Here is a 15,199-nt window from a genome sequence, read left to right as displayed (position 1 = left end):
CATTTCTCTGCACATTTCTTCAAATATCTCATTTAGCACTTAACACTTTTATATGCAGCTCTTCATGTACCGGTTTAGCTCCTAATTTAGTGAGAAAGCTCCTTCGGAGACAGCACTTTACAGTTAGTATTGCAGCCCTCCAGTGCCCTCTGCTGAGTAGCAGTTCCAATATTTATTGAACGAAGATTTTATCAAACATCTGCTGTGCCTCAGATACTGTTCATGGTATTTGTCCTATTGCCGTTTAATCCACACAGTGGCTTTATTATCCCCATTTTATGGATAATAATTTTGAGGGTGGGGCAGTTAAATAGCTCCCCTGTCTCCACAATTGATAAGTACTGGAGTCGGGACGTGAGCTGTTTTCTGACTCATGGGTCCACCTGTCTGTTCCCCACGTCTCCGCCCGGTTGTCCAATGAGCATCTCACACTGAACTTGCCTAACACAGAATTCCCAATTTCCCTTCCTGTTCCTCCTGCACTCCTTCTCAGCCAGCCCTATCCTTCTGTTTCTTGCTGTGGTCAAAAACCTTGGTGGCTTCAGGTCTCAAACCCTGTATCTGGTCCATCGTCAAATCTTCATCAAATCTCACTGTCTTTACCGTCAGAAGGTGGCTGGAATCCATTTCACAAGGCCTGTGCCGTCACCCTGGTCTGGGCTGCCGTTCTCGCCTGTCTCTTAGCCCCATCCCAGCACCCCAAAGTCCTTTCCACCCAGAGCTGGAATATACCCATTTAGAACCAAGTTAGTTCTCTCCTGTCACCCTCCACAGTTCCCAATGTGTCTTGGGTCACAGCCTGTGTCCTCACAGCGCCCTGCAGAAGCCTCCTAGATCTGATTCCTGCACCCTGTCTGTCTTCACCATCTGTTCCTGTCCTTACTTGCCTCCTCCAGTCACATCAGTGTCCTTACCAGCCTTCCAGCAGGCCAGTCACACCCACCTGGGGGCTGGTGAACTTGCCTCACCAGGGCTTGCTCCCTGACTCAAGTTCTCTGTGAAACATCACCCCCGGGTGAGGCCAGTCCTCACCTGCATCCTGGCACTCCCTCTCCCCCACCCCGATGAGCAGAACAACAGCTGGCATACGATATATTGACCTGTAAGTTCATCTGTTATCCGTCCCTCCCCAGTACAAGAACGAGAACCTGTCTCATTCACGGCTGTGTCTCCAGCACCTGGTGCCTTGTAGGTGCTCATGAGATACTTGTTTTCAGAATGACGGAGTAAAGGGGATGGATGGATAGCTCAGAAGCCTTTTCCATCCTCTCTCACTGCACATTCCTTTGGTGTTAGGTCCGTGGGGTTTGTCGGTTTCAGTGGGTTTTGCTGTTTTGGAGGAGAGAACACCTGTGTATCAGACATGCCTGAGAGTGGAGAAGTAAGTTTGGTTCTGTTGTCAGGTCCCTTGTACCCTGGTGACAAACTGACCTTTACCTAGCAGGTGCTCGTAGTTGCTTTGTGGCAGCATTGTTAGAGTTCAGCAGCCTCCTAGAGATGATGGAACAATCCAGAAAGTGATTGTTCTTTTTTCGTGTTCATTCTCTGATAATGTTTAACTACAGTTTGAGTTTCACTGTGTGATAGAAGTAAATCCCATTACTCTCCTTCTTTGTAGAGGAAAAAAAAAAAGCATGTCAATGTTTTAGTTAAAAAGCAAAGTTAATTTGTACCCTTTTAAAAAAATTATAAGAAGTCTAGAGCTTGTTAGTTCTTGACGTCTTATTTTATGTTACCCGAAGCTCTTTCATCGGTTGAGGTATTTGTTTTGAATAGCTAGGTGGCACATTCTTCCATGTTCCTGGCAGAGTGCCGGGGAGAAAGTGTGTGTAGTTCCACCTGAATCTAGCGACGTCGTGGTGCAGGACGTGCAGGCGGCTTCATCCAGGCCCGGACCTCACTCCATGGAGGCCCGGAAGCCGACTGCCTGCCCTCCCCACTCCACCTCGCAGCCTCCGCCCCAGGGAAGCAGGAGAGTCTGATTCACGTCGCGTTATCTCAGACGTCCAAGGACCTGGGAAGCGATTAGATATTGGAGGCAAACAGGTAGTTAAAATGTCAATAAAGGTGTAAGTGAAAATTGCCTGAGTCACTCTAACTGTCGCCATTCAGGTATTTGTGAACAAAGTGCACGGCTCGGAAAACCACTGCAGCTCATCTCTTTGTCAACCCTGGGAGCGTTTCCACTTAGAAGCGTCCTCTGTGCACGCACGCCACCCCTGCCTCCGTCACTCTGCTCTGTCTCCCGGCCAGGCTCCTGCCTGTGTGGGACTCATCGGTCTGCCTTCCCCTCTGGTTTACTCTTCTGAGCTCTCGTTAGTCTATTCCTCCCATGCTGAGCTTCCCCCTAGTCCTTTTTTGCTTTCATTCATAAAGTGCTCCTTCATAGTCACTCTGTAATGATTTTGTCTTCTGTCATGTTCCTGTCACATTAGCCACCCCCTGACCCCTGCCTGGGGCAGGTTGGACCAGAGGCTGTGGAATGGCCACCCCTTTAAAACCAAAGGAAATGTTCAGGGGTAACAATCGTCGGTTAAGGAAACAGAGAAGCGATGAGAGACATTTTTACAAGCCGGTCAGAACTTTGAGCCCGAGTATATAGCAGGTGCCGAGGGTACAGAGGTGAACAGGGCAGGGTTCCTGCTGCTAAGTAGTCCATGGGTTTTGTGGTGACAGGAAAATAACCCAATAATTACAGAACAGTCTGGTGCCTGTTTTCAAGCACAAAGGAGAGCGGACAGGAGGGAAGGAATATAATCAACCTCCGGAAGGAGTGATGGGTCTTGACACTCAGAAGATTCAGTTGATGTGGTATTTTAGAAATATTTATTCAGCATACATCCTGTGCCAGGCACTGTGCTCGGCACTGGAGGGTCCGTGGTGAGAAAGACTGTTAGCTCCATATAGCAGGGACCTTCTAAAGAGGGAAGAGAGATTTTAAAACACAGCCATCACTGGATAAATGAAACACCCATGAATGTGAAGAATTCTTTGAAGGAAATAAACAGGACGCTGAGATGAAGTGAAGGGCGTGTGTTGCATTTGGGCAGAGGTGGCTGCTGGGGAGGAGCTGCGCACGGGCCTCTTGTACGAAGGGACTGTTAGCCTGAGACCTGAAGCAGGGGACGGGGATCTCCTTGCAAAGCAGCTCCAGGAGGAAGCAGCATCTGGGGAGAGTCTGGAGCACGTGGGTCTGCCCCCCGCCTTCTTCCCACCTCTGTTAGGGAGCATGCTCCTTGGAACCACTCTGTCCCCCGACGCAGCTCACTTGCACGAGAGCCTGCGTCCCGCACACCTGATAGGGTAGAAGTTGCTTGGGGCTGCCAGTGGGCACAGTAAGGGCATGCACTCAAGAAGCACGTATTTGCCTTTGGGGAACATCTGATGTATATGGACCTAACAATTTAGTACGTCACTGAGTTGATAGTATAAATTTAATAATTATTTTATCAGGTGTTTTTATGATGTTTTAAGGTGATGCGAGAATTAAAATTTAGAACCGAAGAGTATTTTCTCATCCATTTTTTAACTAAACTATGAAGAGAATTAGGCAGGTGAGAAAAATGATTCTTTTCCCCCAGGGAAATGGGAGTTACAAGGTATTTTTATAATCCTCAAAGGCATGTAAAATATCTTGCAAAGTTAAAAAAAAATGGCAACTGGGTGTTGAAAGCAAGCAGCCTGGGGGATAGGTTAGCCGAGGAATAATTTCCTGAGAGTGAGTGATTTATGTGTAGGAACTGACCTTTAAGGGAACTCAAGAGGAATCCTCTCCGTTAGTACTTTGAGTTTAAGAGCAATCGTCATCTGACAGGTTTTTCGTGAGAACTTGCCTGTTAGGTGAGGACAGTGGGCTGTAAGTTCTCGGGGGGCCCAGGTCTGTGCATCTCATGCCAGCGGTCGGACCATTTACAACAAACCCTTGATGACGTGGCTGACACGGTGAGAAATCACCTCCTTTCTTTACATGTTTCAAGATGCTGGTTGTTTTGGTGAAGGTGGCAGTCTGTGCTCTGAGCAGTGGGCACGGGGAGGGGTGGGGGTGGGAGGGTAGGGGGGAAGCTCAGGGTCTTCGTGGTGCCGCTCCCCGGCTGCGATGGGCCTTCCATGATTTCCTCCTGGTTTTATTGAGATTCCAAAACTATAAACAGGTAACTTAGGGTTAATTGTTCTTTAATACTCATGTCTGTAAGCTAACGTAAAGGATGAAAATGTAGCCTGGTGGGTTTTCTTACGTGGATTTTGGTTTTCTTCGCAAGTTATCCATTCAGTTAGAGATTAGGAAATACGGGAAAACGGTTGCCAGTTTCTCACTTGTGACACACACTTAAAGTCCTCTTTCTGTGGAGTGTAACCTGGTTTGTGTGCGTTCAGTACTGCTCCAGGGCGTTTTAACAGCTGCTCCCCCGCCTTGCCTGGCTCCTGGAACAGCGACATAGATGTCGTCCTTTCTCTTTTTGCCCATTTCCCTCTTTCTGCTTTGCTCCACATTTCTTACCCAAACTCCTTTAATTTTCTACCTATTCGCCTTTTCCCAGGCGACTTACTTTCCATCTTTAAATTCAGCCCTGAGGCAAAAGGCAGCACAGAGTATTGAAAAGTACTGAGTGAGAGTGGGGTGATGGGGTCCCATCTGGTGGCTGTGTGGTCCTCAGCTCTGGCCTCAGGTTACAGGCAGGAAGTGAGGAGGCGGGGCTGCATCTCTGCTCACACGGGTTTCCTTTAGAGGATGAGCCTTTTCTTAGAGCAAGGGAGAAAACCCAGATCCCCTGTCTTCTGTCGCTTCCCCAAACATAACAGCCCTGGAGTTCTCTTTGAAATTCCTTGGGGTCTTGTTTCTATTTAAAAGTTTCAGGGTTTTGTAGTCATAAGCAGCATAAAAACTCTTTCATATATCATAAGTATTATTTTAAATTTCTTCTTGTAAAATATTTATTTTCTGTTTTGTCATAGCCCAATGATGATAATTACCCAGAAGATCACTAGTTTGGCTTGCGAAATTCATGATGGTAAGAATTTGGAAATTAATTTTTCATCACTGAAAAGGTTATATTCCAACCATCCTTTGTTTGAGAGATTATGATAACTTTCTGTTAGAGGAAAGAAAGGGATGGCAGTAAGATAGGGAAAATATTGAACTCTGCTTAAGGCTACTAACGTGTGCTTGTTTCCTTTCACTGTTTATTCTTAATTTTGCATTCAGTTCAGTGACAGAAACAAAGTAAAATAGTGTAAGTCAGGCCCGTGACCCACATCAGTGGCACTTTAAAATACGAAGGAAATAGACATTTGGTCTAAATCAAGTTTTATTAATCCCTGCTTCATCTCTGTGTTACATTTGTATTAAAATCTGCATGTTTTCCCCTGCCCCACTCCCTTATACACATGAACACACGCACACTTATGTATCCTTTTAGTACAAATACGTACGTATTCATATTCTGTATCCTCAGTGAATGGACACCTTGCCATGGCAAATGCTGGCAGTCAGGACTCTGAGTCCTAAGAGTTAGACTCTGGTTTCTTCAGAGATTGAAGGAGGATTCTCTATAGGACAATCATTTATATGTAGCCTGGATGGATTTGCAGCCTCCTAGTATCCATCACCCATCCTGTGCCACCTGCTCGGGAAGACCCACAAGAATTTTCGAAGTGTGTTGTTGCTTCTTAGACCTCCTCTGGCCTTTAAACTGGGTTTAAGATTTAGCAATTTGAAGACTTCCCTGGTGGCGCAGTTGTTGAGAGTCCGCCTGCCGCTGCAGGGGACACGGGTTTGTGCCCCGGTCCGGGAAGATCCCACATGCCGCGGAGTGGCTGGGCCCATGAGCCATGGCCGCTGAGCCTGTGCGTCCGGAGTCTGTGCTCCGCAACGGGAGAGGCCACAACAGTGAGAGGCCCGCGTACCGAAAAAAAAAAAAAAAAGATTTAGTAAGTTGATGTGTAATCATAGGTAACATTCTCCTGTTTGGAGGAAAGGTAAAGAAGTGGTTGAAGATGGTATACTGAGTTCAGTTTCATTCACTAGAGTCACGTAGGAGTGAGGAAATCCTTCCTTGCTTTATACTGTCCATACCATTGAGGTTAGTCATTGGAATCGTCCAATAATAGAAACATTTTCATGCCTCCTTTTGAAAAGTACTATTAAATATGCTAGCATTGGGGAACTTTTAAATGTAATAATACTTTCCTTTAGAAAAGAGTCAAATTAGTTCCCTGACATGTGTTATTTATTTTGCCCAGAGCTGGACGTGTTTGGTTATATGATGGTCCTTTCACATGATTGAGCCTGTGTTGTAATAAGAAAGGGACTAGTTATACCAAATAGTTAGGCCAAAATTGGGATTATAACCTGAATTTCGAAGGAGGAAAGTAATGCAAGTGTGAATGGGAAGAAATACCATTCTTTTCTTGGGAGAAATCATAATTGATAAATTGCCTATTTTTATTTCTCAGGGATGTTTCGAAAGGATGAAGAACTGACTCCATCACAGAGAGGCTTAGCGGTAAGGTATGTGCCTTTAAATCGTCTCCTGCCGAGGTTCACGCTGTCCCTGCTGGGGACACACACTTACTCATGGCCAAGGCTAACTTGTCCTCCTAGAAGCTCTTAGTTCATGAAAACCAAACGATCCTCCGTCTGCACGCCTCCCGCCACAAAATCCGGCTGGGCTGGGCCTCCCTTCTAAGACTCCCACAGCACCTTAAGTATTTCATCATACAGCAGCACCTCCTGTGCACCACAAGGCAGCTACGAAGTCTTCTGTCTCTTCTGCGAGGCTCTGAGTTCCCTGAAGACAGGAAGGTTGTTTGGTCTTCATGTAGTAATTATGAGTCATAATCACAGCTACCATTTATAGACCAATGACCTGATGGCAGGTGCTGGGCTTAGATGTGTTAATATAGCACAGAGACGCCATGTTTGGAAATAATGAAGAACCAGCAGGATATTCTCATTGGTACTTGAGGAATTCACTGTGGGAGAACCTGCTCCTTGTTTACTGTGCGTCCTCTGTGGACTCAGCTGAGGAATAGCTTAAGTTCTTGGCAGGGCCTATCTTAATCTAATATAATTAGACGTCAGATACTCAATTTACCTAAAGAAGAACTTCCCACAAGCACCTCGTTTCCCGTAAATCTGGAACTAATAGTATATTCTTGGCTGTCAGAAGAATGAAATGGTTTGTGTAGTAGGAAGGCCCTACCCTCAGTGCTCACCTTTGATCCCAGCTAGTACGTCTTGAAGATCTTCTTATATTTTCCCCATCTTTAAAATGATTTTATTTTGATATTCACTCTAGCCAGTCTTTATATATCAGCGAATATGCACTTGAATTTATTTAGCTGCTAAGAGGTTAGTTTGACCTGGGCTCTGTGACCTGTATGAGTCCTGGGTCCATCCCAGGAACCGCTCGTCAGGAGCCACTCAGCCCTGGTCCCCCCTTTCCCTCCCACACGGCCACCTGGCAAGACCCCAAACCCGGTTACATTCAACTCTCCGCCTGCCCGAACAGCAGAAGAAGGCAGAGTGGAAAAACGTTGTCTTGCTGATTGGAGTGTTTCGGATTTGTTACCCCAGGTTTAAAACTACGGAGCTCAGTATTAACCACAGTTCCCCGCCTCCTCCCCGCCAGCCACTCACTTTCCACCTGCTGCAGCACTGCGAACAGCATCCTCCTTTCTCCCCCACTCCCAGCACCCCGTCCCCGACACGCACGTGGGATGGTGTTTGCTTTTTGGAGAAAATAAGGCAACTCTGCTTCATTCTGCGACCGCCGAACCTACCAGCCTGCCTGTGTCTGTAACAGAATACTCTCCTTTCCTTCCCAGTGCCACGTATACACCGTCCGCAGTCCAGCCCAAGGCCAACTTTTCACGTCAGTGCTGAGTCCAGTTGCTTCTTGAGTACAAAACTCAAGGATTTTGCTTCTTCGGTTATCCCATCTTGTGCCTTGTCGCTCATCCGTTTTTCCCCCCTGTGGGCTCATTCCCACCAACTCAAAGGGAAAAGACTCCTTGACCTCACAGCCCCTTCCAGCTTCCACCCATGACTCTCCACTCCTTTAGAGCAAGACTCCTTGAAGGATTTCTCTATTCTTACTTCCTCATCTCCTTTTCTCTCCCCAACCCACTGCAGTCAGGTTTCTGTCCTCGATGCTTGTCTGCCACCATTCTTTCAAGGTTGCCCTTCACCTTGGCGGATTTAATGGTCCGCCTCGGTCTGTAGGCCGCTCGACCTCTCAGCACCGCGTGACCCGTTGGCTCGCTCAGTCCGTGAAACACCTTCGCCGCTTACCATCCGGGCCACCACGTGCATCTCACCGTCCTCGTGCCTCACCGGCTGCTTCTCTTGGTCTCCTCTGCTGAGTCCCTCTGCCTCACTGCGAAGTGTTCCTGTGCTGCTGGGCACATCCTTGGACTTTTCCATCTTCTCCGGGCGATTGCTTGCCTTCCATTGGCTTTAATACCGTCCACTCATTTGAAGTCTCCTATGTTTATATCCCCATCCAGCCTCTCTCCTGGGCCCCGGCCTCGTATGTCCACCTGCCATTGCAGCATCCAGGTGTGGAGGGTAAACAGTGTCTCAGATGGAACCTGTTTGGAACAGAACTTCTGATTTCTGTGTCCCTTGTCCCGCACCCCAACCCCATCTGTTCTTCCACCGTTACTTCCCTCCCAGCTGCCTCGCCCTCTACCTGGTCCACTGACATCACCGCGGCCTAACCTCGCTCTCCACCTGATCCACTGTCCGAGCTTTTCTGGCTGCTCTCCATTTTCTCTCCTGCCCACCCGGCAGCCAGAGATTCTTTTACTACGTATTGGATTATATTATCACCCTCTCCTGATGAAAACCCTCCCGTGGCTCCTCATGCCATCGAGAATAAACTAACAAAGGTCTGACGGCCGCCTGGCAGGCCCCACAGGAGCCGTAGCCTCCTTTCCTCCCTACTCAGCCCACCCGTCACTGCACAGCCCTCCCCTCCCGCACCCTGTAGCCCTTGGCACTGCTTTACTTTCCTTCATCATGTGTATCACTGTCTGATGTTTTATAATATATTTATGGGGATTGTCCCTCTCCCTGGCCCCCACTTGTCAGCTCCAGGAGGACAGACCTTCGTCTTCCTTATCATTACATTCCCATCTCCTCAACGGCAGTTTGCCCTGGGGTGCTTGTGGGCCCCAGGAGACATTTGCCAATGCCAGGGACATTTTTGGTTGTCACTGAAGGAGAGGGGTGGTGCTACTGACTTCCGCCGGGTCAAGGCCGGGGATGTGGCTAACGTCCTACAGTGCACAGGACGGTCCCCTTCAACAAAGAAATATTGTCCTTAAATGTCAGCAACGCTGAGACTGAAAAGCCCTAACCTGGGATGACGCACAGTTAATATCAAATAAGCATTTATGGAATGAAGAACGAATCTTCCACTTGATGTCATAAATAGAGTATTGCGGTTATACTTGGTTCTCGTTTCATGCACGTAGTATAGTTATCTGCCTCTTTCCTAACATGACTTGTCATTTGTACGTCAGCAAGTTTCATGGTTCAGAATCATCTGTCCTTGAAAATTGTGATACATATTTGGACACGGTAAGATTGAGATGCGCCTTGACAACCTGGCATTGTTTTGGTCTTGAAATAAGTGGTGTTGAAATGGGGCTCCGTTGCCTGAGCACAGGGGCTCTTTGGCAGCTTTGTGACGACGGGGCGCTCGTCCAGGTGTGCGAGGTGGTGAGAAGGCCCTCTGTTACATGGAAAGAACCACAAGAGAAAATCTGCCGAAACATTTTGCTCCCAATCACTCGTGAGCCCTCAAGAAAAATTACTTAACGTTCCCAAAACTTTTAAATGTAGAAAAGTAATTCAGGAAAAAATTTTTAAGGAGTTTTGGCTAAGGGGTGACCTAGCTGAGTGTCAGTTGGGCCAGAAGCACTGTTTTCTCTTTGTTTCATTTAATAAAAATATACGTGAGGGGGTTCCGTCGACTCCTCTTGGCCATAGAGACTGTGCTTTTTTAGGAGATCGCCTGTCATATTAGAGAGGAAGACAGGGCTGTAACACGTTCAAGAGCCTACTTACTCTCCCCGGGTGTAGTTGTGCTTTTATTTGTGGTAGTTTATAGCTGTCAGTGGATGGCAGACTTCACAGATGGAGCTGGTTTTAAAAAATAAACTTCTGATGCATTTACATGATAATATACGTGGTCTGCATAATCTCCTACGTTATTAACTGGTTTTCTCCGGTTACCTGCATTGAGAACTGGAATGCTTCGTACACTTGATACTGTGTGCCATTTGGACTGACCTGAGAGCAGTTGAATTAAAAATGTTGCAGTAGGGCTTCCCTGGTGGTGCAGTGGTTGGGAGTCTGCCTGCCAATGCAGGGGACGTGGGTTCGAGCCCTGGTCTGGGAAGATCCCACATGCTGCGGAGCAACTAAGCCCGTGTGCCGCAACTACTGAGCCCACGTGCCACAACTGCTGAAGCCTGCACACCTAGAGCCCGTGCTCCACAACAAGAGAAGCCACCGAAATGAGAAGCCCGCGCACTGCAACGAAGAGCAGCCCCCGCTCGCCGCAACTAGAGAAAGCCTGCATGCAGCAACGAAGACCCGACACAGCCAAAAATTAATTAAAAAAAAAACATTGCACAACATCCTTGATTCCTTTCTCCCTTGCGCCGCACATCCGGTCCATCAGCAGACCCCAGGGCTGTCCTGCCAGAAGGCAGGCAGACGCTGCTGCTCCGCGGCCCCAGCCCCGTCACCTCCCCCTGGAGGTCAGCGGCCTCCTGACTGGTCTTCCCCGTCCACCCTTCTCTGTCCACACCCAGGGGCTAGAGGGATTCTTTCAAAACATAGGTATTTTAAAAGCCGACCGTAGTTTTTCAGCACATTCAGAATAAAATCCAAGGTTCCCTCCGCGCCTTGCAAGGCAGGCCCCTCACCTCGGCTCGCTGACTCCCTTCCTGCCTCTCTGCCTGGCTCAGCCCGCCCAGCCACACGGGGCTCCCTGCTGCTGGCCCTGCCCCCGGCTCAGGGCTTTTGCCCTCATCGTTCCCTCTGCCTGGAGCCCTTGTCCGGTCCATTCACACGACTCGCACGTCTCCTGATCAGAGAGGCCTCCTCTGACTTATTAATATAACAAAATGCCCCCTTCTCCTTGCACATAGCATCTCTGAAGTTACGTTATGTATTTTTTTATTGTTTATTTTCTGCAGCTGTTCCGTAAGCTCTATGAATGCAGCGTTCCCCTGTTTGATTTACTGCGGTATCTCTAGACCCTGGAGCGTGTGTGTAGTAGTCGGTGCACACGTAGATTTGTTAAATGAGTGAACGATTGACTAGTAAGAGATGATTCTTCCTGCCGTATCTTGTCCTCCTCGGGTTTGTTTCATCATGAGGAGTTAGGTGGAGACCCTTCGTAGTTGCTCATAAAGGCCTGTATGGAAACTCTTTTATCCAGAAATACTGTTGCGCATTCCTTCATCCTGAACCTTTAAATTCTCATTGTTTGGATGCAAATGAAAATCAGAGCTAGTTTTATTTTGGAAATGCTAAGAGAAGTGAGGATGGAGAAGATCATTCCTGTCACATTTTCTGGAAGCGAACGTTCCCTCTCACATATTGCGTGTCTTTTCGTTGCAGACGCATGCCGAGCCTTCTGGAGTATTTAAGTTACAACTGTAACTTCATGGGAATCCTGGCAGGCCCACTCTGCTCTTACAAAGACTACATCACTTTCATCGAAGGCAGATCGTACCATGTGACACAATCAGGTGAACACGGAAAAGAAGAGATACAGTATGAAAAGACAGAGCCATCTCCAAATGTAAGGTCATGAGGTTCACCTGCAGCCTCTCTAACATGTATTGATTAGCCTTGTTTATTTCAAGATACTAATGTTTTCAAGTTTTGAGTTTACCCATCTTTTTCTTTAAAAACATTTTTCGAGGTAAATGACACCTCACACAGTACCTAGTGGTGATGCCTGGTAGAAGTACCATCATGACTGAAGAACAAAAATCAGGTTACTTTAAAAGCTGTGCTGCGTTCCTTAGTGAGGATAATGCTTTGTAGTCATGGAGTATTTTACAGAAAAGCCCGTCTCGTGGATCTGGCCGAGCCTCATTTTCCAGGCTTTTTCCTTAGCTGTAGCTTACGTCTCTCCTCATGCTGACCATTGCCAGTTGAAATCTTATGCCTCTTTAAAGGCCTGCTTCAGATATCACCTTTTCCATAAAACCTTGTCCAGTTTTCACAATACAGAAGATAATAATAGTGAACACTTTCCCAGCACTTTCAGCCCCAGGACAGTCTTGCGGGGCAGACGCTTTATTCTCACGACTCCGCGTATGAGGAGGCTGAGACTCAGAGGCTAAGTAATTTGACCAGGGTTTCCAGGGTGGCAGTGGGAGAACCGGAATCCAAGCCCAGGCTGTCTGAGCCTCACACCCGAATGTCATCTTTATTCCTTGGAACAACTGATACGTCTTGTCCGGGGAGCCCGTGCGGCTCTGTGCAGGCCAAGTTCTGCTGGATTTGATCTGGTAGAATCCAAAGGTCCATGAGAAATAGGCCAGTCAACAAGTCTGTGAGACAAGAAGTTGGGGCTAGGGCTTCCCTGGTGGCGCAGTGGTTGAGAGTCCGCCTGCCGATGCAGGCGACACGGGTTCGTGCCCCGGTCCGGGAAGATCCCACATGCCGTGGAGCAGCTGGGCCCGTGAGCCATGGCCGCTGAGCCTGCGCGTCTGGAGCCTGTGCTCCGCAACAAGAGAGGCCGCGATAGTGAGAGGCCCACGCACCGCAATGAAGAGTGGCCCCCGCTCGCCGCAACTAGAAAAAGCCCTCGCACAGAAACGAAGACCCAACACAACCATAAATAAATTAATTAATTAATTAAAAAAAAAAGGTGGGGCTAGTATGCTTTCTCTGAATGTGGGGTTTGGAGCAGAGGACCAGCTCCTTGCTAAGTTATTATGAAACAAAGAGTGAATGAAGACGTGCACTCATTTGCAAAATCTCTCGTATTTTCTCTTTCGTGCCATGCAACTCATTGTGTTTTACACCAAAAAGATGCTCTCGTCTTCACAGTTTCCGTTAACTGGCCAAGTGTTAATTGATGAATGCCAGCTCAAACTGGGACGAGAAACTGGGTATATTCAGATCTCTTCGCTGACTGTTTTGTGTCAGGCTGACCACTTAACCCTTCAGAGACCTCACTGCCGTAGGAGGAGCTCAAGGTACTTATAGACAGCTTCTATATCCCAGAGGTTTATTCTAGAATACTGAGAAGGGAATGAAATTAGGAATTTAGGAAATTCCTAGTAAGGAATTTAGGAATTTAGGAATTCCTAACTAGGAAATTAGGAATTAAAATGCTAGACTTAATTTTGTAAAATGCTGGAAAAATATCAAGTGCAACAAACATATAAGTAGTGGTAAATCAAACCCAACAAAAAACAGTGCAAAGTTGTGTATTACTTCTGTCACCTCACTCTGAATTTTTATGGGATTTGCTCTTAGAAAACATCACTTTCCTCCTTCAGGTCATGGACATCATAAATAAGAGATTGTTGACAATAGCAAATACTCTTCATATATTATCTCACTGTTTTAGTATATTTTAAATTTAAATTCCATATGTACATAGTTCACACAAACAGTGGTAGTTATTTACAGATCACTTAAAGGCACTTAGAAACTCTTTGTGTTGTGAGTGGGGTGTGTAGACTCTTTGAATCCAAAGTGGGTCAGTCAGGTACCCAGAGGCCCCTTTGTTGGGGGCCTCCCAATTGTCTTTATCTGCGTTAGTTAAGATACAGGTTTGGCTGCTGAACCAAGGACCAAAATAACAGGAGGTTAAACAAGGTGGAAGTTTATTCTTCTCTTACAGGACAGCTCAAGTGTCAGCGGTCCATGGGTAATATGGCAGCTCCACGGGCGGGGGATCCAAGCTCCCGTTTTGGCCATCCTTAGGGCGTTTCCCTCATCCTCATGGTCTGAGGATGGTTCGCCACAGAAGTTGTCCATGTTACTTGTGACCACATAGCTACGCTCAACTGCAAAGGAGGCTGTGACGTGTGGTCTTTAGCTAGACTTCACCGTGCGCAAATAGAAAATCCATTGCTATGTAAGAAGGGGGGCACGTCTCCTGGGGAACACCTGTCAGTCTCTGCTGTGATGCCGGTAGGTCTTTTCTCTGAGGCTGTTTGGTTTCTTGAGTGCGGGCTTCTCCCGTCTTCTGCCCCGGGTGTTCAGACTTGACTGCTGGTCTCTGGAGCTGGGAGGGAGGGGCTGCGGACATCGCCTCTCGGGATGCATCCACCACAGGCTCGATTCATTCCAGCCCCACTCTGGACCCGTGTCCTGAAGCCTGGCTCTTTTCTGGTTAGGCTTACCTGAGAGTTAACTTCTGGCCTCCTGCCAGTATGGGGGAGAGGAGGCTGAGGGAACTGGGGTTACACCTGGCTTCCCAGCTTCAGGCCCCCTCACCCCTGCCTTTCAGAGTTCCTGATCCCGCATTGACTTAGCTTTTTTGGGGACTCTCGTTGGTGTGTGTGCCAGCTGGTAGTTGAGATCAGGTATATGTTACTTTAACTTGTTTTAAACTGAGACCTGGAAACTAGTGTGTACAGTCTAATGGCCACAGTACTTCTCATTATGTTACTCAAGTGATGTATCCGATTTTTAGGTTCACATATGAGGTCATTCGGTTCATCTCACTTCATTTACAATTATAATTTTTCCCTAATTACCTGTTGCAAATTCAGATGTGTAGGTTAGATATTTTGGAGGTAGGAGTGAAGAAAAGGTAGCCTTACTTTACTGGAGGAAGCTTTGAAAGACGACCAGGAAAATGAGAATAAGAACAGTTGCAGCGAAGAGCCCTTGACCTTCCAGCGCCTCCTGACAATACGTAAAGACTTCGAAAGTGTAGGAATCAGGCATGTGCTCTGACTCTCGCCTTTGAGCCTTTCTTTTTGGCCCCATTACAGAAAGTGTTAAATACGGGTGTTCATCTGCAAATAACTGTAGTTAATTGGAATATTATTTGATTACTGTGCAGGACACTAAATCCAAGTATTTTGTTACATTCTTTCTTCTGGATCCAGCCTTTTCTTTCCTGTTTCTTTACCTCTGTGGCCTGTATAATCTCCTTTATATTGAATCAGATTGAAATAGTCTAGCCTACTGAAAACATAA

At 47.2% G+C, this 15,199-nt stretch overlaps 1 protein-coding gene across 3 annotated transcripts in view; it reads left to right on the top strand.

Moving 5' to 3' along the window:
- The window catches only part of MBOAT2 (membrane bound glycerophospholipid O-acyltransferase 2), a 117,014-nt gene that overhangs the window by 85,309 nt on the left and 16,506 nt on the right, over window positions 1–15,199 (top strand). For all 3 annotated transcript variants that reach the window (XM_082671851.1, XM_082671852.1, XM_082671853.1), the window contains 3 exons: window positions 4,954–5,009; window positions 6,454–6,508; window positions 11,642–11,825. In XM_082671851.1, coding sequence (XP_082527977.1) covers window positions 4,954–5,009; window positions 6,454–6,508; window positions 11,642–11,825 — 295 coding nt within the window. The remainder of the gene's footprint in view (window positions 1–4,953; window positions 5,010–6,453; window positions 6,509–11,641; window positions 11,826–15,199) is intronic.

This window comes from Grampus griseus (assembly GCF_964374135.1).
Source record: "Grampus griseus genome assembly, chromosome: 15".
NCBI lineage: Eukaryota > Metazoa > Chordata > Mammalia > Artiodactyla > Delphinidae > Grampus > Grampus griseus.
This window is presented reverse-complemented; position numbering and strand designations above follow the sequence as displayed.